General features: G+C 53.1%; 1 protein-coding gene across 2 annotated transcripts in view; it reads right to left on the bottom strand.

Moving 5' to 3' along the window:
* Positions 1-25,886, bottom strand: part of LOC139804163 (mitochondrial Rho GTPase 2) — a 43,975-nt gene extending 18,089 nt beyond the window's left edge. Inside the window, exons 1-34 of one of the 2 annotated variants that reach the window (XM_071761072.1) lie at positions 25,625-25,886; positions 25,354-25,530; positions 24,761-24,899; positions 23,979-24,149; positions 22,925-23,048; positions 21,641-21,884; positions 20,852-21,073; positions 19,947-20,015; positions 19,226-19,336; positions 18,779-18,924; positions 18,442-18,499; positions 16,795-16,913; positions 15,909-16,070; positions 15,154-15,260; positions 14,024-14,140; positions 13,294-13,529; positions 12,747-12,886; positions 11,740-11,870; positions 10,201-10,331; positions 9,649-9,810; positions 9,248-9,376; positions 8,518-8,651; positions 8,403-8,440; positions 7,855-7,974; positions 7,283-7,456; positions 6,497-6,597; positions 5,560-5,662; positions 4,596-4,717; positions 4,104-4,263; positions 2,756-2,946; positions 2,329-2,497; positions 1,881-1,992; positions 1,103-1,274; positions 116-238 (exon numbers count right to left, since the gene is read on the bottom strand). In XM_071761072.1, the coding sequence (XP_071617173.1) occupies positions 116-238; positions 1,103-1,274; positions 1,881-1,992; positions 2,329-2,497; positions 2,756-2,946; positions 4,104-4,263; positions 4,596-4,717; positions 5,560-5,662; positions 6,497-6,597; positions 7,283-7,456; positions 7,855-7,974; positions 8,403-8,440; positions 8,518-8,651; positions 9,248-9,376; positions 9,649-9,810; positions 10,201-10,331; positions 11,740-11,870; positions 12,747-12,886; positions 13,294-13,529; positions 14,024-14,140; positions 15,154-15,260; positions 15,909-16,070; positions 16,795-16,913; positions 18,442-18,499; positions 18,779-18,924; positions 19,226-19,336; positions 19,947-20,015; positions 20,852-21,073; positions 21,641-21,884; positions 22,925-23,048; positions 23,979-24,149; positions 24,761-24,899; positions 25,354-25,530; positions 25,625-25,822 (4,812 nt within the window). In that variant the 5' untranslated portion in view covers positions 25,823-25,886. The remainder of the gene's footprint in view (positions 1-115; positions 239-1,102; positions 1,275-1,880; positions 1,993-2,328; positions 2,498-2,755; positions 2,947-4,103; positions 4,264-4,595; positions 4,718-5,559; positions 5,663-6,496; positions 6,598-7,282; positions 7,457-7,854; positions 7,975-8,402; positions 8,441-8,517; positions 8,652-9,247; positions 9,377-9,648; positions 9,811-10,200; positions 10,332-11,739; positions 11,871-12,746; positions 12,887-13,293; positions 13,530-14,023; positions 14,141-15,153; positions 15,261-15,908; positions 16,071-16,794; positions 16,914-18,441; positions 18,500-18,778; positions 18,925-19,225; positions 19,337-19,946; positions 20,016-20,851; positions 21,074-21,640; positions 21,885-22,924; positions 23,049-23,978; positions 24,150-24,760; positions 24,900-25,353; positions 25,531-25,624) is intronic. The other variant, XM_071761081.1, reaches the window with a different exon arrangement.
* Between the last annotated feature and the right edge of the window lie 312 nt (positions 25,887-26,198).

Below are 26,198 nucleotides of genomic sequence, written 5' to 3'. Positions count from 1 at the left end.
AGAGGCACTAAAAGCTCCACTTTCTCCTGCTCTGTGAGAACACATCAGTCCTTGCAACCCCGAGCAGTGGATTGTGTCCTCTGCCAGGAGGAAGACGTTGAGGTACCACAATTACCTGGTTGAGCACTTGGAACTGCACCACCAGCTCCACACTGCCCAGAGACCAGATCCTCACGCTGCCATCTTCCCCACATGTGGCACAGTGGGTCTCTTCAGGACTGAAACACACTTCAGTCACCTGCATCAGGAAAGGAGATAAGGAACAGGAACCCTACAGATGCCACAGCCTACAGGACATCAGTTCCTTCATCCATCTCAGCCCTTAGGACCTCTCTGGGAGACACCAGACAAGAAGACCTAAATGTAAGGTGCTTTGGTTTGGGGCTTAAATTTTGGGCTGGCAGCTAGACTTGTAATGTGAACCAGGAAACCCCAAAGCTAGGACTTCCACCACTCAACATAGACCTCCAGGTACCACCCAAAGCAGGTGTGAGTAAAGTCCCTTCTCCTCTACCATTTGAACTTCTTTTCCCTGAAGCATAAAGATCAAAGAATCATGAAGGTTGGAAAAGACTTCCAAGATCAAGTCTAATTATCACCTGAAACCACCATGTCCCCAGGTCCCATGTCCACATGTGTTTTGAACACCTCTGGGATGGTGGCTCCTGGGCAGCCTGTTCCCATGATCGACCACGCTTTCAGTGAAGAAATTGTTCCTAATACCCAATCTAAACCTCCCCTGGCAGAACTTGAGGCCATTTCCTCTTGTCCTGTCACCAGGTATGTAAGAGAAGGAGATACTCCAAAGCAACAGCAAAATTCAAAGCCATCATTCTTCACCCAGGTTGCGTCATGATTTTATGTTTTGGACAAAGCAAACATCATCCAGTGTGGATGTCCATCTAGCAAACAGAAGGCAGGCAGAAGTTACAGCACTCAGCAACAAAGTCTTAGTGACTGCAGACTGCATCCTTTGCTCCAGCAGAAAGGCCCTGACCAGGGAATGCTCCTGCAGCCTGCATGTGCTTCCCCAGGCAGGGACACCCTGCAGACCCCTCACTGCTCTGCAGGACAAACCACCCCTTGGCCCAGCTCCTCAAACCTTGTTCTTGTGGCCGCTGATCAGACGGATGCTCGTGCTCTCCATCCAGTTGACGTACCACAGTGTCCCTGCTGTGGTGCCCACGATCCCCATCTCCAGGGACTCATCAAAGGCTGCGCTGACAATCGTCCCATCCAGGGTGATCTCGTGTTCCAGCAGGACTGAGCTGGACCTGGAGGAAAGGAGGACGTGAGGAGGACTGGATCAGTTGTTGAAGCAGAAAATCTGCTTCCCGTAAATCATAGAACTGTTGGAAAGGACCTCTAAGTTGATCAAGAGTCCAACTGCAATTTCCTAGCAGGCCCAGTCATAAATTTGCAGCTAAATGGTTCAGTGAGGGGCTCCTGTCCACTGAGCTGTAACTGCCCCTGCACGGGCACTGAAACCTTTGTTTTTATAGGAAAGAAAGAGGGGATGCAGTAGCTCAAAAGAAACAAAGGCCATGACTGCACTTTCACTACATCTCTTAAGGAGTTCCTAAAAATCACTGGCAGAAACTTCAGGCATGCTAAACTCCACCCATTTCCACTATTAAGAGGGGTCAACTCCATTCAGCACAGAGATCCAGAGAGAGAGAATCAGTAGGCACAGGATGAAGAGGAAAAGCTGAGGATGAGGAGCAACAGAGGCAGTGTGGTTGAAGGCAGAGCTGATGTCTGTCTGTGGAAAGCCACCTTGCAGGTCCTGGGAGCTGCCAGAGGAGGGTAAGAGCTTCCCAAGAGCAGGGTGAGAAGGGTGTGAGTGCAGTGGGGACACTGAGGCCACCACCACCTCCTACCTGGCATTGGGACCTTTCAGCCTCAGCTCCTGCACGGCTGCCACTGCCCAGAGCCGGAGGCGTTTGGTGTTGCTGCCACTCACCAGCCTGTCCCCACGACACACCAGCACGCCTGGGAGGACAGAGGGGAGCCAAGGGCACCCTGAGTGTCCCCTGCTCCTGGCCACCACCCGGGGGGATGCTCCTGGCAGCCAGGGCACTGAGTCATTGGGGCAGGGCAGTGGGGGTCTTGTACAACCCAGTGTTTTTCCAGGCTAGAGGTGAACCCCCCCCGGGAACCTGGGACCCCAGTGAAATCCAGGCCAGGTCCACGGCCACCCCGAGCATCTTCCATCCCACACAGTGACCTGGTTTTCCAAGCCCAGCTGAAATTGGAGCCCTGCAAGCTTACTGCTCTTCTCCCCTGGAGTTCCCTGCCCTGAGGGACACCCAGGGGGTTTGCACCCACCAATCTCCCCCTCGTCGGCCTCCCAGGTCATGAAACAGCAATTGGTCTCAGTGTCCCACACGCAGATCTGCCCTGAGTTGGTCCCACTATAAAGAAGAGCCTCAGCACCATAGCAGAGTGAGGTCATCTCCACTGGCCCCAACACGTCCGGGGCAGGGGCCCGATGGACCTGCAGGAGCATATAAGAGAAATGTCCAAGAACATGGTGTTTACCTACCTCGGAACAAAACCCAGCCCTCAGTTCCTGCAGTGAATGCCTCCAATGCAACCGGAAGCCACTCAAAGACAGCCAGAGTCCTCTCACTAAGAGAAATCATCAGCTCTTGCTGAGCTGTGGGAGGAGAGCCCTTCTCTGAGTGGTGAGTGTGATGGAGAAGTCAGAGGTGCTGAAAAGGAATTCTGAAAAGGAGGTAAAACTGAGGTTTACCTTGAGGTTGACATCAGCTCCCTGCTGCTCCAACAGCCAGAACATCACAACTCCCTTCCCCACGCAGGCCAGATCTCGGTGAGACAGAGGACTGAAAGCCACCTCATGGACTGGTTCTGAGATACACGTTGACACCAAGAGTTGGTAAGTGTAGGTGTTCCACAGAGCAAAGGTTCGGTCGCTGTAGTCCCCTGTGGTGGAACAGGAAGGGCAGTAGGAGGACGTTCTGCAGCCTCAGGATGCTTACAGGCACACCCACTGCATTCATGGATCAACTGTGCCCCTCCCTGCTGTTTGGAGACAACAGAAGCTGCTGCTGACCTCCATGTGTGCCCCACACAAGCCCTCCAGGCACGCAGGGCTACCAGTGAAATGCGAAAGGGCTGGCACCTTTGCTGAAGTCAAAGCTGAGGTGGGAGCTGACTTGAACAAAAGCCATCATATCTGGGTGGCAGTAGGATCACAGAATCATTCTGGATGGAAAAGACCTTGAAAGTCATCATGTCCAACCACAACCCAGTTCTACTGAGTCCAGAGCTAACCCCTGTCCCTCAGCACTTATCTACACACCTTTGAAACACCCCCAGGGATGGGGATCCAACCACCTGTCCTAGTGTTTGATAATCCTTCCAGAAGGCACTGGCCTTGGTAGTGGCAAGCATCCCAGCTCCCTGATGGCTCCAGAGGACAGTGCTCTGCTCCTGCCTTTCCCAGGCTCCACAAGCTCCCTGGAGACCTGCAGCTTTTCTCCCCTCTGCAGCCCACCCAGAGCTGGAGGAGGGGGGCTCCTCTCCCACACTGCTCCATGGAGAGAAGCACAAAGCTCTCTTTCTCTCCAGCAAAGCTTTTTTCCCCAAGGTCAGACTCACCAGTCTGAAGAGAGCATGTTGCCTACTCCACAGGTCCTCTCTCATGCAAAACAAATTATTAATTGCATGTTTGTCCTTTAAATGTCCCCTGCCTAAACAAAACAGACAGCTTGAGCGTCCATCCTGTGCTGGCAGTGCTGCCTGGCAGGAGGCTCACAGTGTGAAGCCTGGCTACTTCTACACCATTCCACCCAAGCAGCAATAAGAAGTCCAGAAGAAGGCTTTTCCCTTTGGATACTATAAATAGTAATTGCAAACTATTTACATAGGCTTCACTAGAGCTAGTGAGCCAGGAGAAGTAAGCTGTCACTTCAAGAGGAATGAGCTCGCCATCCCAAGGAGAAAGAGCTGAAAGGGAGCTGGGGGGAGCAGCAGCTTCAGACCCACCAGCCTGGTGCCCATCTGCATCCTCTCAGCATCTTCCTCCCATGAGCTGGCTACTCCAGGGTGTATCCTGCTCCCAGCCCTGCTGTACTCACCCAGGGTAATGAGGAACCTGTCATCCCGGGAGAATGCCATGGCTTGTACTTGGGTCTCATGATGGAACAGATTTGCTGTGCAAACCCCATCCTGGATGCTCCAGATGCAGATCTGACAGTGGGGATCTCCATTCCTCCTTCCTGAGGCAGAGGCAAGAACCTGACAGAACAAGAAGTTGTCAATGAGAGCTTGGTAAGCAATTAAGAGAACACTTCATTAGTCTGAGAACTGTTAGTCTCAAAGTGAGGTGGCTGTCAAGTGGAAAATTTGGTGGGAACAACCATCAGGTGATGGTGGGAGGGAAGAGCAGGGTCCCCAGAGGGAGGGAGCAGCCTTTGCTGTCACCCTGAGCCAGCTGGGTTCCAAACCCCTCGATTTATTTCCATAATCCCAAGTCTCCATGCAGCAGGAACAAACAAATGGGATTTTGATCAAGGACATTTTCCAGCCTAAAGCCACAGAGACAAACCCAGCAGAAGCCCATCTCCTACCTGGGCATCGTGGCTGACAGCAAGGGTAGAGATCTCCTCTACGTGGCCAAGCCAGTGGTTCTGTGATCCTGAGTGCAGGTCCTCCACCACGATGAGGCAGCCACAGGTGTAGGCAAAGAAGCCTGGTGGAGAAGGAGATGGGATCACAAATGGAATCCCAAACTCATTTCAGTTGGAAGGGACCTTTAAGATCACCTCATTCCAATCCCCTGCCATGAGCTTGCCCATATCTCCAGGCCCTTGTCCCAAGTCCCTCCCCAGCTTCCCTTGGAGCCCCTTCAGGCACTGGAAGGTGCTCTAAGGTCTCCCCATTGCAGCCTTCTCTTCTCCAGGATGAACACCCCCAACTCTCTCAGCCTGGCTCCAGAGCAGAGCTGCTCCAGGGCCTCCTCTGGACTGGCTCCAACACCTCTGTGTCCTTCTGCTGCTGGGGACACCAGAGCTGGACTCAGCAGAGCAGAGAGGGATGATCCCCTCCCTGGCCCTGCTGGTAACACAACCCAGGACACAGTTGGTTTCTGGGCTGCCAGTGGATGTTGCCAGCTCATGTTGAGCTTCTCCTCACCCCACACCCCCAAGTCCTTCTCCTCAGGGCTGCTCTCAATCCTTTTTCTTCCAGTAATAGGTAAAAGCTTCTACACAGCTTGTCAGCACCCTTCCCCTCAGGTGGGGAGTGGAGGGAAAGCTCACTTGCCCTGACCTGAGCAAAGCCAAGTTGTTGACCATCACTCCAGCCTGGAGAAAGGAGGCAGGATGGCTTTGTGAGCACATTCCCTTTACTATCCTCACTCGACCACTGAAGTCTCAGGCTGCCTGTATCAACTAACATTTGCCAAGAGCAAAACAAAAGGGTTGCCAGATTTTTTCCCAATGCAAAGAAGCCCTGTGTTAAAGCAAAGATCCCTGCCTTACAGCCAGAGGGTCAGGACATGGCTCAGTCCACACCAGAGCCTTCCCAAGGTACCTGTGTCCGGGTCCCACACCATATTCCCTCTGCCATTCCCATTGTAGCCGATCACTGCTTTCAACTTCAAGACCTCCCTGCCAGCTGGAGGAGAAGAAAAACTCTGCAAGAAAAATTGACCCTGGCTTAAAATAAGCTCCAGAAGGACAGCCCAGTTGGGTACCTTCTACTCCTAGGTAAGAAGAGGCCTCACATACACACAGACCCCACACAAATTCACACCAACACTCACGCAGTTTGTTTTGGACACCTCACCAGATGAGCACCAGACCATTCTACATAGACAATGAGCTGCACCAGCACAACCAGGCCCACATGCTTTCAGATGAGGCATGACACAGGAAGGCTGGCAGCAACCACACCAGCAGCAGGGGAAGAGTTCAGTGGGCTCTGCTGCCTCGGGGATGTAGATGGAAAGACCAGTGGGGAGGAAAAAATTCTCCCAGGTGGAGGGAGAGAGGAGAGAATGGAAGGTGAATGTCAATTTTCTCCTATCACAGCCATCAGCAGAGCTCATGAAAAGGTTGAGCTGAGTTTTGTTTTATTCTGGCTGTGTTTGGACTCTCCTCACCACGCTCAGCCTGCTCTGCCAACGCAGCTGCCTGCAAATCTGGGTGCAGGGTGATTCACTCCACTGCTCACTCGTCTTTCACTTGCAATAGCACACGCCATTCCCCTTGCTTTTGAATAAAAATGTATGCAGATTTGCTTGACAGAAACAGAGCTGGTGCCAACTCTTTTTTTGTTTGTTTGTCTGGTAAAAGCTGCATGGAGAGGAGAGAAAGGGGAACAAAAGCGATGGGTGTCCTCATGGAACATCAGGCCAGGGGGTATAGCTCAAAAATGGCTTTCAGGGAACAAAATGGAAACAACTAGGGAAATTTCCTCCCCCAAAATGCTCCTTCTCCCAGGGAAGCAGCCCTGGCCCAGCTCTCACCTGGGGGAGCATGGAGGCCTTGAAGCGAGGAGTGAAGTGGCGGTAGGAATCTGGGCGGACAGAGCACTGGGACATGGGATTTTCAGTCTCTCTTTTGGGCGCTGCCACACAAAGAAGAGAACATTAGCTGTAGGATGCTGCTCCTGGGAAGAGTTTGGGAGCAGATATACCTTCAGACGCTGGGTATGTGCATGCATCCAAACCCACAAACCAGGCAAAAATTCTTCTGTCTGTCTGCAGAGTGCACCTGGCCACAGGAAAAGCCCCAGCACTCCAGGAGCAACCATTTCCCACCTCTACATCCACCTCCAGAAGCTAGCAGGAGGTCTGCAGTGAGAGCAGTGGAGGCACCAATGTACATTGAGGCTCTCCAACAAGCCCTGACCCAAACTGCTGCAGCTTCGAGGCTGTGCATCTGTTAACAGAGACACGGGGGGCTTTCATTTCACCTGGGTTTGGGAGAACCTGCCACCTGGAGGTGACATTGGCTCCCTGCTGTGCCTAGAGGCAGCAGCCAGGAAAACGAGGAGTCTTGGGGAGCAGCAGGAGCTTCCCTCAACACAGACTTCCCTTGGGAAATTCCACCCAAAGGGAAGAGCCCCGACGAACACGTCCCTGCCCTGCATCTCACAACTCAGAGCACATGTCTGGGTCTGGCTGGACCCTATTAATAATGATCTTTTTTATTTTCCAGGGACAGGTCAAGCTGCCACACAGGTCTGGGCACATTGTGCCCTGAGAGAGCTGAGCTCTGCACAAGAAAGGAACATCAGATTCCCCCCTTACCGTTTGCTAATTCTCCATGAGACCTCGAGCTCTCCTGCCTCACTCTGGGCCTCACTACAGGCTCCTTATTCCTCGCTGACTCCATCACAAGGACTGAGGCATCTCTGTCTCCATTGGCCACCATCTCACTGCTGCCTGCAACAACTGCTTCCTCCTCTGATTCGGAGAAAATACCTAAAAATAAAAATCAGTGAGAGGACAGAACCATCCACGTCCTTCAGGACCACTTCAGGTGTGACTGATGCTTTTCCATTTCTCCTGCCCTGTGGAACAGCCCATCTGTTGGGGTGGAAGGCAAAGCAGCTCTTTCCCCTTGGATATGTCCAGCAAAGTGTTTCCTATGCTCCTGAGAGAAGCTCTGCCAGAGGTCCATGGAGGAGAGCAGAGGCCAAAGCAGTGCTGAACCCCAGCACCTCTAGTTGGCTTTCTCCCAGTCAGGGGAAGGGAAATGCAGACTGGTCTGAGTCTGTAGAGGGGGGAATGGATGGCTCCAAGGATGCTGCTGAGTTAGGTAAGGAGTTTTTCCTAAAACAAGATGAATTTTCCCCTTTCCTACAAGCAGTTCCTCTTACTTGGACATCCCGCTTGGTGGGCAGAGCTGCCATGCAAACATGGTGGTGAGGACAGCAGTGGAAGAGGGGCTGTCTGCCGAGGGGTCTCAGAAGCATCCTTCAGCTTCTCAGAGCTGCCTTCTGTGAAAAGAAGAGGAGTTGGGGAGCTTCCTTCATCCCTCAAAACCCCTTGTCCCACGCTCATTCCTGCTACGCAGGAGAAGCCACTTCTCTGTCCTTCAAGAAACGAGAGGGATGGAAAGGGAGAGAGACAGGGAGGGGAGGGAAAAAGAAGAACCAGGAGATGAAAGCAGGGAAAGCCAGATGGCAAAAGCTGAAAGACTGAGTAGAAAAGGCAGAGCAGCTCTGCTCAGCACTTCTCCTCCTGTGCAGGCTCCCACTAATTAATTAGAGACTGTCTTTTGGAGCTAATTATCAGGGCTTACCCCCACAACCTGACTGCCCAAGGGAGGGAAGTAAAGGCACCAGCCCCTGTCCTCTGTCACGGAGAGGAGCAGTGGAGGAGCTGCCAACCAACCAGCCCAGCTGATGGGAGGAGATGAACTCACCAGTTCCCTGCAGCAGAGCAGACTCAGAGGAACGAGGCCTGGAAAGGGAAGGAGATCAGTGTCACACCAGGAAGGGACGGAGCAGGGGAAGCAGTGCCCAGCATGGTGCCCATACCCAGTTGGGGGTGACCTCTCTGCAGGCAGGGCCAGGAAATCCCAGAGGAAGATGGCATCTCCAATGCTGAGGACGTGCTGCTGGTCTGGGGTGAAGGCCACCTGGTGCACTGGCTCCGAGTGCCCGATGTACACCTGGGAGAGAGCAGATCTGGAGCATATCCACCACCCTGCCAGTCCCTGCAGGATGGGGGGCATGGCACTCCCTGTCCCGCAGAGCCAGTGTCTATGCTCCTCAGCAGGAAATGCCCTCAGAGGCCAGCACCACACCAAGCCTGGGCTTGACCTTCACCACACTGATCTGGAGAAACAAATGAAAGCTGAAAACCCCTGAGGACTTATTGGACAGCTTGGATGGGGCTTGGAGCACCTCAGTCTGGTGGGAGGTGTCCCTGCCTATGGCAGGGGGTAAAATCAAATGATCTCTAAGGTCCCTTCCAGCCCAAACCATTCTGTGATTCTATGAGCCTTGCTCTCAATACCTGACACCCTGGCTGAGCTGTTTTCTCCTTTGGGTGGCTTTGACCCTAGCACAGAGGTAGCACCCACCTCTGTCGCTTGCAGAGGGTCTCACTGGGTGCGAGGCTTTGGCAGCTCCACCATGAGGTGGGACTAAGGCTGCTGGGCACACTAGGACAAGTGGCACAGAGGGACTTTGCTGAACCTCTAGGGATTCAGAAACAGTTGAGCAGGGTAACACCAACCCCCTTCCCAACCTCTGGGGACAGTACCTGGAAGTTGGTATCAAAGAGCATCTGGTAGTCCCACACTTTGATGACCTTGTCACCAGCAGTGAGCAGGTACCTGCCATCCCTGCTCAGCACCAAGGAAGAACAGCACAGCTTGTGCACGGGGGACACCTGTGGACAAGAAAGGGCACCAGCAGCATTAACTGAGCTAGTTCATGGCCTTACTTACACTTCATCCAGAGTGTGACAAACGAGGACAAACTCAGGCTCACTCTGAGCACATCCACACCAGGACAGCTATGTTCTTTCCACTTGTGATTCTTTGAAGCCTGTGAGCTCCAGGATGAGCTCCTCTCTCATTTAGCCTCTACAGTGACCTGAAGTGCCTGAGCCCCACAAAGACACAAGACCTCAGTGCATGAATTTCATCCTGGAGATCCCACCTCTCGCACCAGCCGTCCTGTTTTCACATCAAGCACCAGGATTTTATTGGAAGATGTGGAGACCAGGAGCTCGCGTTGAGGCACTGGAGCAAAGCAAATTCTCCCAGCAGAGTCCAAGGCCGTGCTGTTCAAATCCAGGATGCTGATATCCACCTTCAGCAGCTGGGAAACAAGAAACTACTGAGCAAACATCCTGGAGCAGACACTGCAGGATTCTCAGGATTGCTCTTGTGGCTCTCCTAACATGGGGCTGCAGGGCCCCCAAACCCTTCCCACCCAAGGAGGGGCTCCAGGGTCCAGGAAATGTCCCTGCTGTCCAGGGCAGCTCACAAAGAGGAGTCAAAGCTGACAGTCTACACAGGACTTCTCCAAATTACCTTGCTATGGGACAAATAAGCCAGATAAAAAGAAACCTTGACTTTGGTGGTTGTATCTCACAAGGCCCTCTCCAAAGCTGTTGCTGCCTCATCTGATGCAGCCTTGGGAATTTCCCCTGTGGCACGTCCTCCTCTCCCCAGCCTCCCCCAGGAAGGGGGGGAGCCCATTGGGTACCTCATCAAGAGAGCAGGCCTCCATCACAGTCACAACATACTTGGAAGGGCCCACAAAAGCCAAGAGACGACTGTCCCCACTGACCACCAAAGCATTTGGACCACTCTCAGCATCCCGGGCCACCACGTTGCCTGAGAACCACAGCAAAAGAGAGTGAAGAGGTTCAGTTTGGCTACTAGGAACAATTTCTTTACTGAAATAGTGGTCAAGCATTGGCACAGGGCGGTGGTGGAGGTGTTCAAGAAACATGTAGATGTGACACTTGGGGACAGGGCTTAGTGGGCATGGTGGTGTTGGGTTGATGGTTGGACTTGATGATGGTTGAGGTCTTTTCCAACCTTCATGATTCTGTGATTGTATGAAGAAAGGAGCAAAGCCCAGGCTGCAGTCAGCTCATGCTGTGATGGTGCTGCTGACCAGCAAGCTGCAGCTTTTCCTGCCTCCAAATCAGCCTTAGGATAATGTTCTAGACTGAGAAAGAAGCAGCCTCTGTTGTAGAAGATGCTAGAAATTTTATCTGCAACGCCGCAAGCATGCAGTGAGCCACCTCAAAGACAAGGTGCAGAGACAGGGCTTCTCACCTGGCTGAACCTGTGGTGTTTTCAAGGACAGCAGAACGAAGCCAAGGGAAGAAAATTGAGCCCAGAGTTTTAATTTTTTAACGTGTCAAGAAGCTGTGACATGGATGGCAGATCTCAGCTGCAGCTTGGCTGTCTGAACCCTGCTCAGAATGAAGGCAGTGCCAAACCCGACCACCCTGGTGTCAGCCTGGGGGGGGGGGGGGGGGGCAGATAAAAGTCTAAAATTCACCAAAATCAGAGTAATTCTTTGCACCTATTCCACCACCAAAATTCCCCTGTTGTGTGTCCCTGGAACACAGCCAGGCAGTGTTCAGAGCAGAGTCAAAACATGAAGGTCCAGCCGCAGCACTGATCCCAAAACTTGGATAATTTTGGACAAATTCCCCAATCTCTCCAAGCCCCCGTTCCTTCTCTGCCCATTTCTTGGGGTAGGATCCTCCTCTTTGTCCAAGGAGCTCCCTTTCCCAGCCCCAGCTCAATTCAAACCTGTGCCTTAAACACAACATGGATGTTTCCAACCTTGCCTGGCCCCTGCATGGCTCTGCTGCAGGGAGGATCAGGGAAATGATCCAGTTCAAATAAATTAAACCACACATCCAGAGAACAGAAGGAATCTAGGGCTCAGGGATAAATAAATAGGAAGATTTTACACTTGTGTTGCTTCTAGGCAATGTGCTGCTGAACCCAGAGCTGAGGGCAGGTCTCTGCCATACCAACCCCTTCAGGACATCAAGCTGAGAGTGTCTGAACCAGGAGGGGTTGGCAGTCACCAGGGTTTGCTCACAGACACGGTGTAAACACAAACGACACAGCTCAGGAGGTGCATCAGAAATGGCTCTCAGGAGGCTGAGCCTGCTCTGGTGCTCGGATGGCTGTGCCACATAAAAACAAAACAAAACAAAACAAAACAAAACAAAAAAAAACCAAAAAACCCACAACTCAGAAGCCAAGGGCTTACCCAGGACTCTCAGGACGTGGCTTTTCTCTGCCATGCAGCTGTAAAGAGCCAGAGTTCCCTGCAAACAGGAGCTGAACATGAAATTGCCATCGGGAGAGAAGGTCAGGCCAGTGACCACAGCACGGTGCTGCCTGGAAGAAGGCAGAAAAGATGCAAAAGGGGAGAACAAAGAAACCAACCCCCAGAAGTCAGTAGCAACTGCCTGCAGAGGACTCCACTGTGTTCACACCTGCCCAGGACAACCAACACTCCAGCTTTTTGGTAAAAAGAGCAAGGGCAGCACTCCAACTGTGCCTGGATGTGACATGCTCCCTCCCCCTTGGGAGCATCCTCTGCTCCTCACACTGTGGCTTGCAAGGGCTCCCAGGCAAGCTGCCTGTCCAGCTGCTCTCTGGGATGAACCTTTTCCAACAGCTGACCAACTGTCTACCAGGATTTCATAAAGAAATCACTTGTAGCCTTTATTGGCTGGACTCTTGGCCACCAAGAGCCTTGGCACAGCAGGCTGGCTCTGCCTGAAAACCGCTCGGATGGGATGGGAGAGCTGTCAAGCTCAAGAAAAGCACTTTTCCCACCTCCATGATTACGGTTATGGCTGTGGCTGTGTCTGGAGGAAATGAGAGGGAGGGGAGAGGCTGAGGGGAGACCTTCTCACTCCCTGCAGCTGTCTGAGAGGAGGTTGTAGCCAGGGGAGTTTGGTCTCTGCTCCCAAGGAACAAGTGACAGAACAAGAGGAAACACCCTCAAGTTGAACAAGGGAGGTTTAAATTGGAGATTAGGAGAAAATTCTTCACTGAAAAGATGATGAAACACCAGGACAGGCTGGCTAAGGAGGTGGTTGAATCCCCATCCCTGGAGGTGTCAAAAAGCTGTGTAGATGTGGTGCTGAGGGACAGGGTTTAGCTCTGGACTGGGTTAATGGTTGAACTCAATGATCTTAAAGATCTTTTCCAGCCAGAAGGATTCTGTGGTTCTCACCAGAACACCCACAGTCAGCCCGTGCTCACTTGTGCTCCAGCAGCAGGTCGGAGGCAGCCAGGCTGAAGGTCCTCACCATCCCACTGTCAAAGCCACAGGCCAGGATCTGCTGGGTGGGGTGGAAGGCCACAGCACACGGCATCTCCTCTGCAGCTGTGAAGTCATACAGCTGTGGGGAAGAGACACACTGGGTAAAGTTGTACCTAACATCAAACAGCCCCAGAGCTCCAGCACAAGAGTTCCCCAAACAGAAATCTCACCTGGATCTAAAGTCCTGTGAAATCTTTGGGCATTTAGGTAAAGCCTTTGGGTATTGTGTTAAAAAAGCAATATTCAAAAGATGGAGGAAAAGAAAATATTTTTGTTTAATGATACTTTCAGAAGGGCAAATTATCCATGAAGCTAAACCCCTGAGAACTCCCTACTCCAGAGGGATTTCATGCCCAAGGTGCCCCCCATGCTTCAGGAAGGACATTTAAGGGCTCTTGAACCATGAAGCTTTGATAACCTGACTAACCAGAGATTAGGCAGACTACTAATAAATGTGAGACACCTCCTGACCCTCCTCTCACCTACCTGCTGCATGGACACCAGGTCCCAGACTCGGATGGTACCATCCTGAGACACTGTTGCCATCTGCTTCCACGTCCCCTCCACTGAGCAGGCCACAACAGAGTCCTCGTGAGAACGCATGAGGGTGTGGTAGCCCTGGGACTGGATATCCAGGTAGCCCAGGTTGCCAGCAGCTGTCGTGCACAAGACTTTGCAGCTGTCAGGGCTGATGCAGACAGAACTCACTGGAGCCTCATGCTCTGGGGAAAGAGCCAGGAGTCAGCCAAACCCCCACTTGGAAAAGGAGCAGCAGCTGGTGCACAGCTCCCAAACCAAATTCTCATTCAGGACTGAGTGTGGGTTTGAGTTTAGTGACACATCACTCTCTGCTATTTCCAGAAGTCCCTGGACTCTGCTGCTAGCATGGTTGTTTAAAGAGTGAAAACCTGCTCAGCTTCTCCCCTCGTTTTTCAGGGACAGAAGAGCCATGGGCACACAGGCACAGAAATACAGACTGAGTGCCTGCTCTCAGCCAGGAGATCCTACCTTTCTCCTACCAGTTACAGGAATGAATGTGAATAATTGTTGTTGAAGGAAGAGACTTCCAAGCCAGCCACCCCCAGCAACAACAGGCATCAAAGCTACCCTTGTTCCTGAGAATTGTTTTGGGAGAGATGGTGCTGGAGCTTTGGCTTCACAGCAGCAGGTTGATGGAGATGTGGAGCTCAGAAGCACCAATCCCAGCTCTACTCACCTGCCTCTAAGACAACAGCTGAGAAATCCAGTGGCCACAGCCGCAGGTACCCATCTTCTGACCCCGTGGCACAGAAGGTTGAGGAGACACTAATGCTGTTGATAGCAATCCCAGGGCCTGGAACCCAAACAACACCCCCCTGCACACTTGGAGCAAGACAACTCAAACTGAGGGTTGCCCCATCCAACAGCTGCCTCCAGTGGTCCACCCATACCAGGGGCCCAAGTCTCAGAAGCAGGAGCCAGGACTCAAAATTCCAGCCCTCCTCTCTACCATCATGCAACTCTCACCAGAAAATTCCTACTGCTGGTTTAAGCCAGCCATATTCCTGCCTTGAACAGGACTGTGTGGCAAGGAACATCCTAGATCAACTGCCTGAGAAAAAAACCCCCTTTCATTCCCTTCTCTCAGACCTTCTTCTGCAGCGTAGCAAGAAGGGAGAGAGGATGCAGATCTACAGAAATCAGGATTTTTTGAGTCCTGCATGAAGTCCATGGGTCAAAGCACGAGCATGAGCCAGCACTGCTACCAGGAGGACACCCGAAGACATTGTTTCATCTCCTCTTGGGCATTTTCCCTCCCGTGAAGTGAGAACTGGAGTTACATAGCCCTCAAAGGGGCCAGCTCTAGATTAATTAGCTCAATTTGCCAAAGCAAGCTAGGCACTAAGTTTGAAGATATCAGAGCAATCAAACTTGAAAGTGAATTCTTCTTGAAACGTAACTCAAAAGTTAAAACGAAGGAAAGAGCTGGAGGTGCTTTGAAGCTGTGCTACTTCAGATCCAGCAACAAAGAGCTCCTAAACACTCTGCACAGGCTGAATAATGAAAAAAGAAAAAAACACCCCAAATCCCGCTTTTTCATTGATCTGCTTAGCACTTTTTCCATCTCTACATTAAGATTCCCATCAGCAAATTAAGACCTTGTTTCATGCTTTTCTCTGAAAGTGCAATCAGGATTGAAAATACTAAAATCCTTTCTTCAAACACCACCGTGCTGCACTCAGGCAGATGAGCTGCAGTACTGAAGAGGCCAACCACTAGCAATGACCTAACCAGCCCCTAGTAATCCTTACCAACTAGCTGGTTTATTAATTTCTGCCCATGAGGCTGGCTGTAGGGTGCTCCTACCTGTGCTGCTGCCTGCCCTTGGTGCAGGTAGGAGCCTCCGGGCGCTCCTCACGCAGATGTTCTTGTAGTCCACCTCCAGGACGTGGCCACTCTTGCTGCAGACAAAGCTGGAAAGGAGACAGGTTCTGCTCCAGCACTCCGGGGTTCGGAAAAACTGGAATGGTTTAGGTAAAGCCAGCTTGGGTAAGCTGCTAAATTCTTTGCCCGATGGAAAGGGAATGGTTCGCAGCAACCCAAGAGGTTGAGGAAGAGGTGTCTGAGGACACCTTCCCAGGTGCTGCTCTACAAATCTGTGACCAAACTTCCTGGTTTTTTCCCTGCCCTTTTGAAAGGTTAATTATTAAGAGTCAAAAGCTCAGCTCTGCCACAGGACACAGGATGCTGACACCTCTGCTGGTATGGAACAAGATGTGGAGCAACCAAGATCGGACTTTGATGACTAAAATAAACAAAAAAATGTACCCGTCTAGATGCAAGAGGACCATGAGCCTCAGGATGGGGAGAGATTCATAAAATATGGCAAAACATCCCCCTGCCAAGAGGAAAGACCTGTTTCTTGGGCTCCTCTGCTAGCAGCTGAGCTGCTTGTGGGCAGTGAAGTGGCCTGAGGAGGGGAGAGGCTCCCCCAGCCCCAGAAGGCACCTGGGTTTTTGCAGAAACCCCAAAGGAAATGCCGTGCTCCCGCAGAGCAAGGGGAAGGAGAGCCGTGGAGCTCCCTCCTGGCAGACTGTCCCAAGGAGGGTGATGGTCCTTACAGTGTGCGGTCCTCCGGCTCCCGCTGGGCCACGTGTCCCTCCTGGAAGGTCAGGTCAGTGAATTCCAGGGAATGGTACTCGCCCAGGCTGAGGGGACAGCAGCGCAGTGCCCCGCTCCGCACTCGCCACAGCCTGATGTTGTCCTGGCCACACGACACCATCCTGGTGAGATGGTGAGAGACGGGGTGAGAACCAGGGCAGGACTTCTCCAGCAGGGACATCCCCGTGCTGCACCTCCAATCCTGGGGTCAGTTCTGGGACCCTCAGGAGCAGAAGGACACTGAGGGGATGGAGAGTGTCCAGAGAGGGGAATGGAGCTGGGGAAGGGTCTGGAGCACAAAGTCTGCCCAGGAGGGGCTGAAGGACCTGGGGGTGTTGATCCTGGAGCAGAGGAGGCTGAGGGGAGACCTTCTGGCTCTCTGCAACCCCCTGAGAGGAGGTTGGAGCCAGGAGGGGTCGGGCTCTGCTCCCAAGGAACAAGGGATGGGACAAGAGGAACTTTTGGCCTCAAGTTGTGCCAGGGGAGGTTTAGGTTGGAGCTGGGGAACTATTTCTCCCTGGAAAGGGTTGTCAGGGCCTGGCCCAGGCTGCCCAGGGCAGGGCTGGAGTCCCCATCATCCCTGGAGGGGTTGCAAAGCTGTGGAGATGTGGTGCTGAGGGACATGGGTTAGCACTGGACTCAGCAGTGCTGGAGGAATGGTTGGATTTGTTTATCTTACAGGTCTTTTCCAACCATAACAATTCTGTGATTCTATAGCCCTGGTGAAAGGTCAGTGCCCCATGTGCCAACCAGACCAGAAATGGCAACCAGACAGCTGCAGCACCATGATTCCCCCAGCAACCGTGCCTGAACCAGTCCTTTTAAGGTATTCTCTTTACACCCTACCTGGTATCATCAAAGAAAGCAATCTTCAAGGTCTGGATGTCCACATCAGTGTGTGCTTTAGCCAGCATGGCCACCTCTCCACCATGGGTCACCTGAGCAGCATTCCACACCACCACCACCTGAAGTGAGAAGATAACTCTGGCAAAGCTTCTCAAACATGGAAACCTTGGCAGCAAAAGAGCTTTTCCTCACAGCACCTGCTTGGGTGCAACAGAAGCCTGCCCTGCAGCTGGGCACAAGGTATCAGTGGCAGGGCTGAAGAACAAAAACCTCTCGAAGAGAGGGTTTAGGACACTCCAAGAGCTTTGCAAAGCTTCATGGCAATATATTTGTCTGGAATCCATAATTACAGGCTCCAAATCCCAGGGCTGCCTGGCAACAGGCAGACTGGGAAAGAAAACCCCCAGAGGATCAAACCCTATCCCCAAAAGACAGGTGAGGAAATGCAGATGCTTTGATGCTTTGCCTTTCAGAACTGAGTTAAAACCAGACTTGGCATCACCCTGAGAGAGGAGCTCCTGACCAGCCCCCCAGCACTCCCCCCCTTCTCCCATCCTGATTCTGCCCTATTGATTCCCAGCTCCCACCCCAGCTCATCGACTGCTGCTGTGTGCCGGGAGCAAGGCAGGGAGAGCAGCTTCACCTTCCCTGCAGGCAGCAGGCACAGCAAACTGCTAGGGTTGGCAACAAGGGATGGAGGGGCTGAAAATGGCACCTCTGCTAAAGCAAAACAACTCAGCCCCATGGCACTGTGTTCTTCTTGACTGCTGCACAGAGGATCTTTGTCACCCCTGAGCTCCAGCTGTGGGTGGCAGCTCCAGCACCTCAGCAGCAATGCCTCTGACAGGTTCAGCCTTGTGTCTAAATGCTACCAAAAAAGAGCTTTTTTTTTAGTGCAGCCCAGAAAACTAGCTGTATCTTTGGCTGCACCAAGAGAAGCATGGCCAGCAGGTTGAAGGAAGTGATTCTCCCCCTCTACTCTGCTCTCATGAAAACCCACCTGGAGTACTGTATCCAGTTCTGGAGTCTCTGTTACAAGGAAGACATGGATGTGCTGGAGTGTGTCCAGAGAAGGGCCATGAGGTTGATCAGAGGGCTGGAGCCCTCTGATCTTCTTATGAAGACAGACTGAGAGTTGGGGTTATTCAGTCTGGAGAGGAGAAGGCTCTGAGGAGAACTTATTGTGGCCTTCCAATATCTGAAGGGGCTACAAGAAAGCTGGGGAGGGACTTTTTAGGATGTCAGGGAGTGATAGGACATGGGGGAATGGATTCAAACTGGAGGATGGGAGATTAAGATTGGATGTTAGGAAGAAGCTCTTCCTCACGAGGGTGGTGAGACACTGGCACAGATTGCCAGCAGAGGTGGTGGAAGCCCCATCCCTGGAAGTTTTTAAGGCCAGGCTGGATGGGGCTCTGAGCAACCTGATCTGGTGGGAGGTGTCCCTGTCCACGGCAGGGGGTGGCACTGGATGAGGTTTAAGGTCCATTCCAACCCAAACCATGTTTCTGATTCCATGGTTCTACATCAAAGAAAGCCCAGAGCAGACATTTTTCTGCAAAATAACCATGTAACCTAGGGAGAGCCACCTCAAGTTGCTTGTTCAGAGAGCAGGGAACACTCCCAACCCCAGGTTTCAGGTCTCACCGTTTTTCCCTGCCCGTCCTTCCCAACACTGCACAGCACGGCTCCACTGTAGGAAAAGCTGCAAGAAGAGGCCACCTGGTGAGAGGCAAATCCTCCCACCCCGAGTCCACAGCAGTGGGGAAGAAAAGGAGACAAGTTCTGAGTCCAGGGAGACAACAAGACCTGAGGGATGAGCTCAGGAGGGAGCTGGCAGCCTATGGGCCTCTCCAGCTGCTGGCAGGTCTGGGTGACAAACCCAGGCAGCTGAAGGAGAGCTGTGATTGCCCCCCCCGGTTTATCCCAGCTATCAGAGAAACACTGCCCACCTCAATGCATCCCTGCCCCCAGGGACACCCACCTCAGGCACGAGAGGGAGTGGACGTGGGCTTTAAAGACTGAGAGGCAGCTGCCTGTTGGGAAGTCCCAGAGCCGCACCACGCCGAGGGGACCAGTCTGTGCTGAGGCCAGCAAGGTGCTGCTGCCATTGAAGGCCAATGCTGACACCTGTGGGAAGCACCAGGGGGTGGAGATTAGGAGAAACTTCTTCACTGAAAGGATAATTAAACACTAGGACAGGCTGCCCAGGGGTGTGGTTGAATCCCCATCCCTAGAGGTGTTGAAAAGCTGTGTAGATGTGGTGCTGTGGGACAGGGTTTAGCTCTGGGCTTGGCAGAGTTGATGATCTTAAAGATATTTTCCAGCCAGAAAAATTTGGTGATCCTATAACTCTGAGAGCTGGGACCAGCAGAAGAGCTGGGCTTCAAGGCCAGCATTGCTGTATGGCTGTATGAAAACTTAGGCTCACCTTCTCTGTGTGTCCCATGAAGAACCTCTGCTCTCCAGTCTGGATCTGCAGGGACACTATGACAGCGTGGCAGGGGTAGACCACTGCAGAGCTGTCCCGAGTCCACAGTGCCTGTGGAGCCAAGACAGGAATAAGAGAGCTGCAGATCTTCCAGAGCTGTCCCAGGACCTAGGCTAGACCTGCAGAGGTTTCCTTAACAGATCTGCTGCACTTGTGCAGGTGACAAATGCTCTTCCATACAAATACTCTTCTAACTCACAAAGAAAAAATCAGAGCCCAGCCAACATCCTACTTTACTCAGTGGATTTACTGTACCAGTCATCTCTACTACACGAACATCAGCTTCAAGGAAAATCATATTATTGGCAGAGCCTTGGACCAGCTGAGCCAAAAGGACCTTTCTTTCCTTAACACAGACTACAAGCTGGGCTCCTGCAAGTCATCATGGCCCAGGAGACCATCCAGCCCAGCCCTTTCTTCCCAGACTCATTCAAAGAGGCTCTAGTTTAAACATGTTCAAACACAGAAGCCACGAGATCCAAGGACCCAATTGTTCCTAATTCACCATCCTAACAGTAGAAGATCTGTGCACAACCATAAGCTTGTGCTCATCTGCTCTGGGGCCACATCCCCAGGAAAGGTGGCACTCAGCTGCCTTTCCTGCCTCTGAAAAATCAATCTGTAACTACATAAACCCTCCCAAGCCCTCCAAGCTACTGACCCATTTGGTGCTGCAGCCTCCAAAGCCAATAATCATCCGCAGCTTCAGGATGGGGTCTGGGAAGAGCCTCTGGAAAACAAGAGAACCAGACAGGACTGTGGCACTTCGTGCTGAGCTCCTCCACCCATGGAGCTCTCCTGCTCCAGGGCCACTCCGAGACATGCTCTGAGCAAATTAGTAGAGGCACAGCTGGCTTAAAGTCAGTGCATTCAACTACAGGGTCCCTCTTGCAAGGCAAATATGGTACTAGTGGAAAGAGGAGCTGCTGGTGAGAAAAAATTGTGTCCAGTCCTGGAGTCTTCAACACAAGAGGGACACAGAGCTGTTGGAGTGAGCCCAGAGGCCATGGACATGATGAGAGGCTGGAGCAGCTCTGCTCTGGAGCCAGGCTGAGAGAGTTGGGGGTGTTCATCCTGGAGAAGAGAAGGCTGCAATGGGGAGACCTTAGAGCACCTTCCAGTGCCTGAAGGGGCTCCAGGAAAGATGGAGAGGGACTTGGGACAAGGGCCTGGAGAGATGTTAACAGTTTTAAACTGGGAGAGATTGAGATGAGATCTAAGGGAAGAAATTCTTTGTTGTGAGGGTGCCGAGCCCCTGGCCCAGGTTGCCCTGAGAAGCTGTGGCTGCCCCATCCCTGGCAGTGTCTCAGCCCAGGTTGGATGGGGGTTGGAGCAACCTGGGCTGTGGGAGGTGTCCCTGACCATAGCAGGAGGTTGGAACTGGATGAGCTTTAAGGTCCCTTCCAACCCAAACCTGTCTGGGGTTCTATGAAAAACTAATGCCAGCAGAAGGACTCCATAGGATTTGCTGACACTCTTATCCTGTGTTCCTCCTGCCTGTCTCACAAGCTGTAAGTGTCCCAAAGCCACCCTGGGGGTGCTGTGGCTCCTCAGTGCTTTACCCACCTCCCCCAAGTTTCTGTGGATGGTCCTTTTGCTCCTTTGGTGACCGTACACCTGCATGCCACTGTCACTGGCAGCCACTGGCTGCCCCATGTCCCCAGCACTGTGTGGACTCTGGTTCTTCTCCAGCTCCTGGCCTGCAGCAAACATGGCTCCACGGCGCCCTGGGGCTGTCAGCTGAACCTTTGGGATGCTTTTTGGAATCACAGGACACCAGCGTGGCTTCTGAGAAAGAGGAAAACCCCAGAGGTCAGCCCTCCAGCCACCACAAGGCAGGGACAGGGGGACACTCCACAGCCATGCTGACACCAAGGCAGAGGGACAGCACCCTGTGGGTCCCCAACTGAACCAGACACTCTCCCAGTCTTGTCCATGCAAACCAGAGCCCCAGGAGTGATCCAGCCCCCACAGGCTCTGGAAGAGCTGCCCCATCTCCAGTGAGCAGAGGAGGCTGAAGGCTCCTGGCCACTGCTTATTCCCCATCTAGAGTTTGAAGACAAACCTAGTTGCTGCCTTGGCTGAGACAGAGAGGACAAATGTCTGGAGATGACAAGGTACTTGGCATTTATCTCATCTCTGCTTTGTGCTAGACCAGCCTGAACCACCTCATCATCAATCCTGGCGCTGTGGCCAACAGCCCACGCCCAGCTCAGGGCTCTGACCTGCCTGCTCAGCTGCTAACTACAACAAGCAGCTTCTACATCCTAAATAAAGGAACTTCAAGATAAGACAGGGGGAAAAACTCCACAGGAGGCAGAAAGGAAGATCCAGTCTCCTCCATGGTGCACTTACATCTTTGGGACTGGTTATCTGGTGGACAAGGGACAATTGGTCACGGATAACTTTGCTGAGTGTCACAGGCTGGTGGACAGGGTCCTCTAAGACGTGGCCACCTTGGGTGACACAAGAAGAGAGTTGGGCTCTTTTGGAAACACAAGATGTCCTCCTGGAGTCTGGACTGTTGTTCCCAGCATTCCCACGTAGACAGCTCTTCTGGATGGAGTCATATGGCAGCTTGGATCCCTCAGCTGGGAACCTGAGCAAAATCAGAGGAAGGTGTTGGGTCACTGGGACACTGCACCCAGGAACCTGATGTGGTAACTCACTGCCTGCCACAAAAGGTTCTTCACTGTCTCCTGTAAGATTCCCCTGCTTTCCCCTCTCTTCTCCCAAACACAGGGATATTAAAGCACTTCCCAGGTCTGATCTACACTGTGACTTTCCAGGGGATAGCTGGATCCATGGGCTGAGGTCAACTGCCTGAGGTTCAAAAAGGCCAAGTGCCAGGTCCTCCACTTGGGTCACAACAACCATGGGCAATACAACCATGGGCTTGGGGAAGAGACCAGCTGGAGATTGCCCAGTGGAAAAAGACCTGGGGGTACTGATCAACAGTGCTATGTGTGTGGCCAAGGCAGCCAGCAGCATCTTGGCTCATATCAGCATGACTGTGGCCAGCAGGAGCAGGGCAGGGATTGTCCCCTTGTGCTGGGCACTGGGGGGGCTGCACCTCTAATCCTGGGGTCAGTTCTGGGACCCTCAAGAGCAGAAGGACATTGAGGGGATGGAGAGTGTCCAGAGAAGGGGATGGAGCTGGGGAAGGGTCTGGAGCACAAAGTCTGCCCAGGAGGGGCTGAAGGACCTGGGGGTGTTGATCCTGGAGCAGAGGAGGCTGAGGGGAGACCTTCTGGCTCTCTGCAACCCCCTGAGAGGAGGTTGGAGCCAGGGGGGGTCGGGCTCTGCTCCCAAGGAACAAGGGATGGGACAAGAGGAACTTTTGGCCTCAAGCTGTGCCAGGGGAGCTTTAGGTTGGAGCTGGGGAACAATTTCTTTACAGAAGGAGTGATCAAGCTTGGAACAGGCTGCCTAGGGATGTGATGTGATGATCTTGGAGGTCTTATCCAACCTTAATGATTCTATCACTCTGCGTTTCTAGCTCAGGTGCCACATGCTTCAGGCAAGCTGACACTGCTGATGAGCTTCAACTCATGACCAACAGAGCTCCTCAGCCATGAAGGGAGCTGCACACCAAAGCTAAGGTAGGTTTGGTTCCACCTGCCCCTGAAGCATTCCTACCTGATGTAGTCATAGAGGTCGTGCCACTTCTGTCCCTTTGGCACAGGGAAAGCCATTTCCCGTGGCATGGGAGCAAGTCCGTGGCAGGCCAGGTCAGCTTGCTGAGCCTTGGAGAAGGTCACACCTGGTGACAAAGAGATAAAGACTGTTATCCAAGGGCCATGGAGCATGCTGAAATTGTGTGTGTCCTGTAGGACACAAGCACAAACCAGTTCCTTCTTGGAGGACACCTGAAAACCAATGATTACAGCCCCCAGGTCTGTAACACACCAACACATCTTGGGACAAGAATGTTCTCAACCTCCACCAAAGACCCCAGAGCATCAACCCTTGTTGTTAGAAACCCCCCAGGCCCAAGATTCCCTTAGTTTTCTATCCAGTGGCCCAGCAGTTCCAGATGGTCTCTGTTGAGGTTCTGTTCTTGCTTCTTTCTTTCAGGTGTTTGTAACTTCATAAAAGTCCTCAAGACATAAGGGGCTTCTGGACTCAAAAGGAATCATCTATAACATTCTCCTCATTGGTGTTCCAGTGGGCTGGTCAGGTTGGGTAGATTTCCAGACAAAGAAAAGCAAAAACAAAGGTTTTTGTGGCTCTCTGCCACACTGAGCAGGTGGATAAGAAAATTAGGCTGGAAGATTTCTTAAACAAAAAACCCTGAAAGGTTCTTCCAGCAGGTAACAAGCCTTGGAGAAGTGAAGCTTGGTAACACCTTTAAGTTTTTTTCCCCTGTGAAAAAAAAAATCTAACTTTGGTAAGACACTTTACTTTGTTCTTATCATTCAACTTTTTGCATCCCAGCTTTTACAGCTGGAAAACGAGAGGACACTTTCCTCCAGGGGTTGGGAGATGGTATTCAGCAGCTCACATGAAACCTTCACGTTGTACCAGGACCCTTCCTGCTTCATGTTGTGTTGCTGCAATCACAGCAGCCTAGAGCTCTGCCAGCATCAACAGCAAACCCCAAAACAGCTTTAAACCCCCTTGGGTTCCAGCCAGACTGGGCTGAAGTGTGCCAGGAGGAACCAGAAGCTACACCGAGGTCACAGCTCCTCACCTGGCTCAAAGAGCAGGTCACTGGTGCAGAGGTTCTTCACCAGGAGGCTGGAGCAGAGCTTGACACCCTTCAGGTGGCTGTACCGGCGGCTGAGGTAGAGGGAGAGGATGGAGGGGAGGTCAAGCACCAGGCAGGTCCAGCGAGTGTCCACAGGGGCTGCTCCTGCTGGACCTGGGGAGAAGAGGGGCAGGTGGGAAAAGATGCTACAGGCCCTGGAACTCGTGGAGTGAGAGACACAAGATGAACGCAGTTCAGTGAAACACATTTAGCAGGCAGGACACCAGCTGAGCTGGGAAAATGATAGAATCATGGAATGGTTTGGGTTGGAAGGGACCTTAAAACTCAACCCGTGCCAACCCTGCCATGGTCAGGGACACCTCCCACAGCCCAGGGTGCTCCAAGCCCCATCCAACCTGGGGCCTTCAACACTGCCAGGGATGGGGCAGCCACAGCTTCTGGGGGCAACCTGGGCACCCAGGGGCTCAGCACACTCACAGCAAAGAATTCCTTCCTAATGTCTAAAAAAGTAAAGAATGAAGAAGCAGCCCTGCTGCCCTCATGGACACACACCCAGCCTGACACTGTACCCCACTGCTTGGGACAAGAGGGACAGGGGACATCTCTCCCAGCAGCCAAGGGTCTCCTGCTCAGGACCACCACTCTTCACTCTTCTCAAAACCCATCAAGTCAACTTCTGAACTCCATTTCTTTACTAACAATTTCTTTGGTGGGGCTGTGCCATCCTGGCCCTGAGCAGCCCCAGCACCACATGTGCTACTTACTACATCTGGATGTCCCAGGAGCGTGGTGGCACGGTGAGCCACTGGCTGCTCCATAGAGGAAGGGGAACTGAAGCCAGGTGGCCGTGGACTTGAACTCCTTAAAGAGGCTGGAAAAGGAGATGCGAACCACCTGGTTTTCCTAAGACAGAGACATACACAGCACTTTAGTCACCCTGGTGGCCTCATGAGGGAAATCACAAAGTCACAGACTGGAATGGAAGGAACCTTTAAGATCATCTCATTCAACCCCCTACCACAGCCAGGGACACCTCCCAGCAGCCCCATCCAACCTGGGGCCTTCAAGACTGCCAGGGATGGGGCAGCCACAGCTTCTCGGGGCGACCTGGGCCAGGGGCTCAGCACCCTCACAACAAAGAATTCCTAAAGAAATGTTGCTGAGAAGGTGCCTGGATGTGTCCTCTGCTTGCAGTAGAAATGCCCCAAGGATGGAAACCATCTCCAGGCTGGGGTGACCCAGCAGCATCGAGCAAGACCAAGTCCTGCATCCCTAATGCACAGAACACTGCTCCTTCCGTGAGGCCACACACAACACTAATTATGTCAGCTTAATGAGGCCACCTCAAGTCACCTACCTCGGTAACGACATCCAGGTGGACAAGGAAGTGCTTGGCAGGCATGGGCCTGAAGAGCAGGTAGAGGTACCGTCCCACCAGCCCCAGCGACTGGGTCTCTGTCCGAGGCAGCTGCAGGTAGCTGCTGGTGGGGACAGAGCCCCGGATCCGGTAGACGGTTCCCTTCAGCCTCTTGTCCTTCCAAAACCACGGAAAGGGGGGACAAGGGGTGTCAGCGCTGCACACCCGTGACCGGTGTCCCCTCCCCCCGTGGTGCCGGTGTCCCCGTTACCGTGAGGGCGGCCACGTCCCCCTCCCTGGCAGAGCGCTTCCACTCCTCCACACGGAAATGCTTGAAGACGTTCAGGTACGGGCGCTGCCAGGCTGCCGGTACCGGCACCAGGATCGGCGGGGGGACAGTTCCCCCACCGGGACGTCCCCTATTACCCTCGGTACCGCGGACCCCACCGATCCCAGCGTGTCCCAGCATTCCTCACCCTGCTGGCACCCTGTGTCCGGGTGTCCCCAGCCCCGATGTGCCCTGGGCCCCGGTACCTCCGTGTCCCGGAGCCCCCGCACCCCACTGACAGCCCCGTTATCCCTGGCCTCTGCACCTCCGTGCTCCCAGTCCCCCCCCCGACCCAAGCCCTCTCCCCGGCACCCCCATCCCCCAACCCCGGTGATCGCCCCGTACTCAGTGATGTCCCCGTTACCCCCATCACCGGATCCTCCCTCCAGTCCCGCAGTCACTCTCCTGCCTGGCGCCCGGTGCTGACCACGGTCCCTCCGTGCCCTAAGCCCCCCACCCGCCCTGGCACCTCCACGCCCCAGCCCCGTTGGCACTCCCGTTACCCCCGTGTTCTGAG

Source organism: Heliangelus exortis, chromosome 17, assembly GCF_036169615.1.
Source record: "Heliangelus exortis chromosome 17, bHelExo1.hap1, whole genome shotgun sequence".
Classification (NCBI taxonomy): domain Eukaryota; kingdom Metazoa; phylum Chordata; class Aves; order Apodiformes; family Trochilidae; genus Heliangelus; species Heliangelus exortis.
This window is presented reverse-complemented; position numbering and strand designations above follow the sequence as displayed.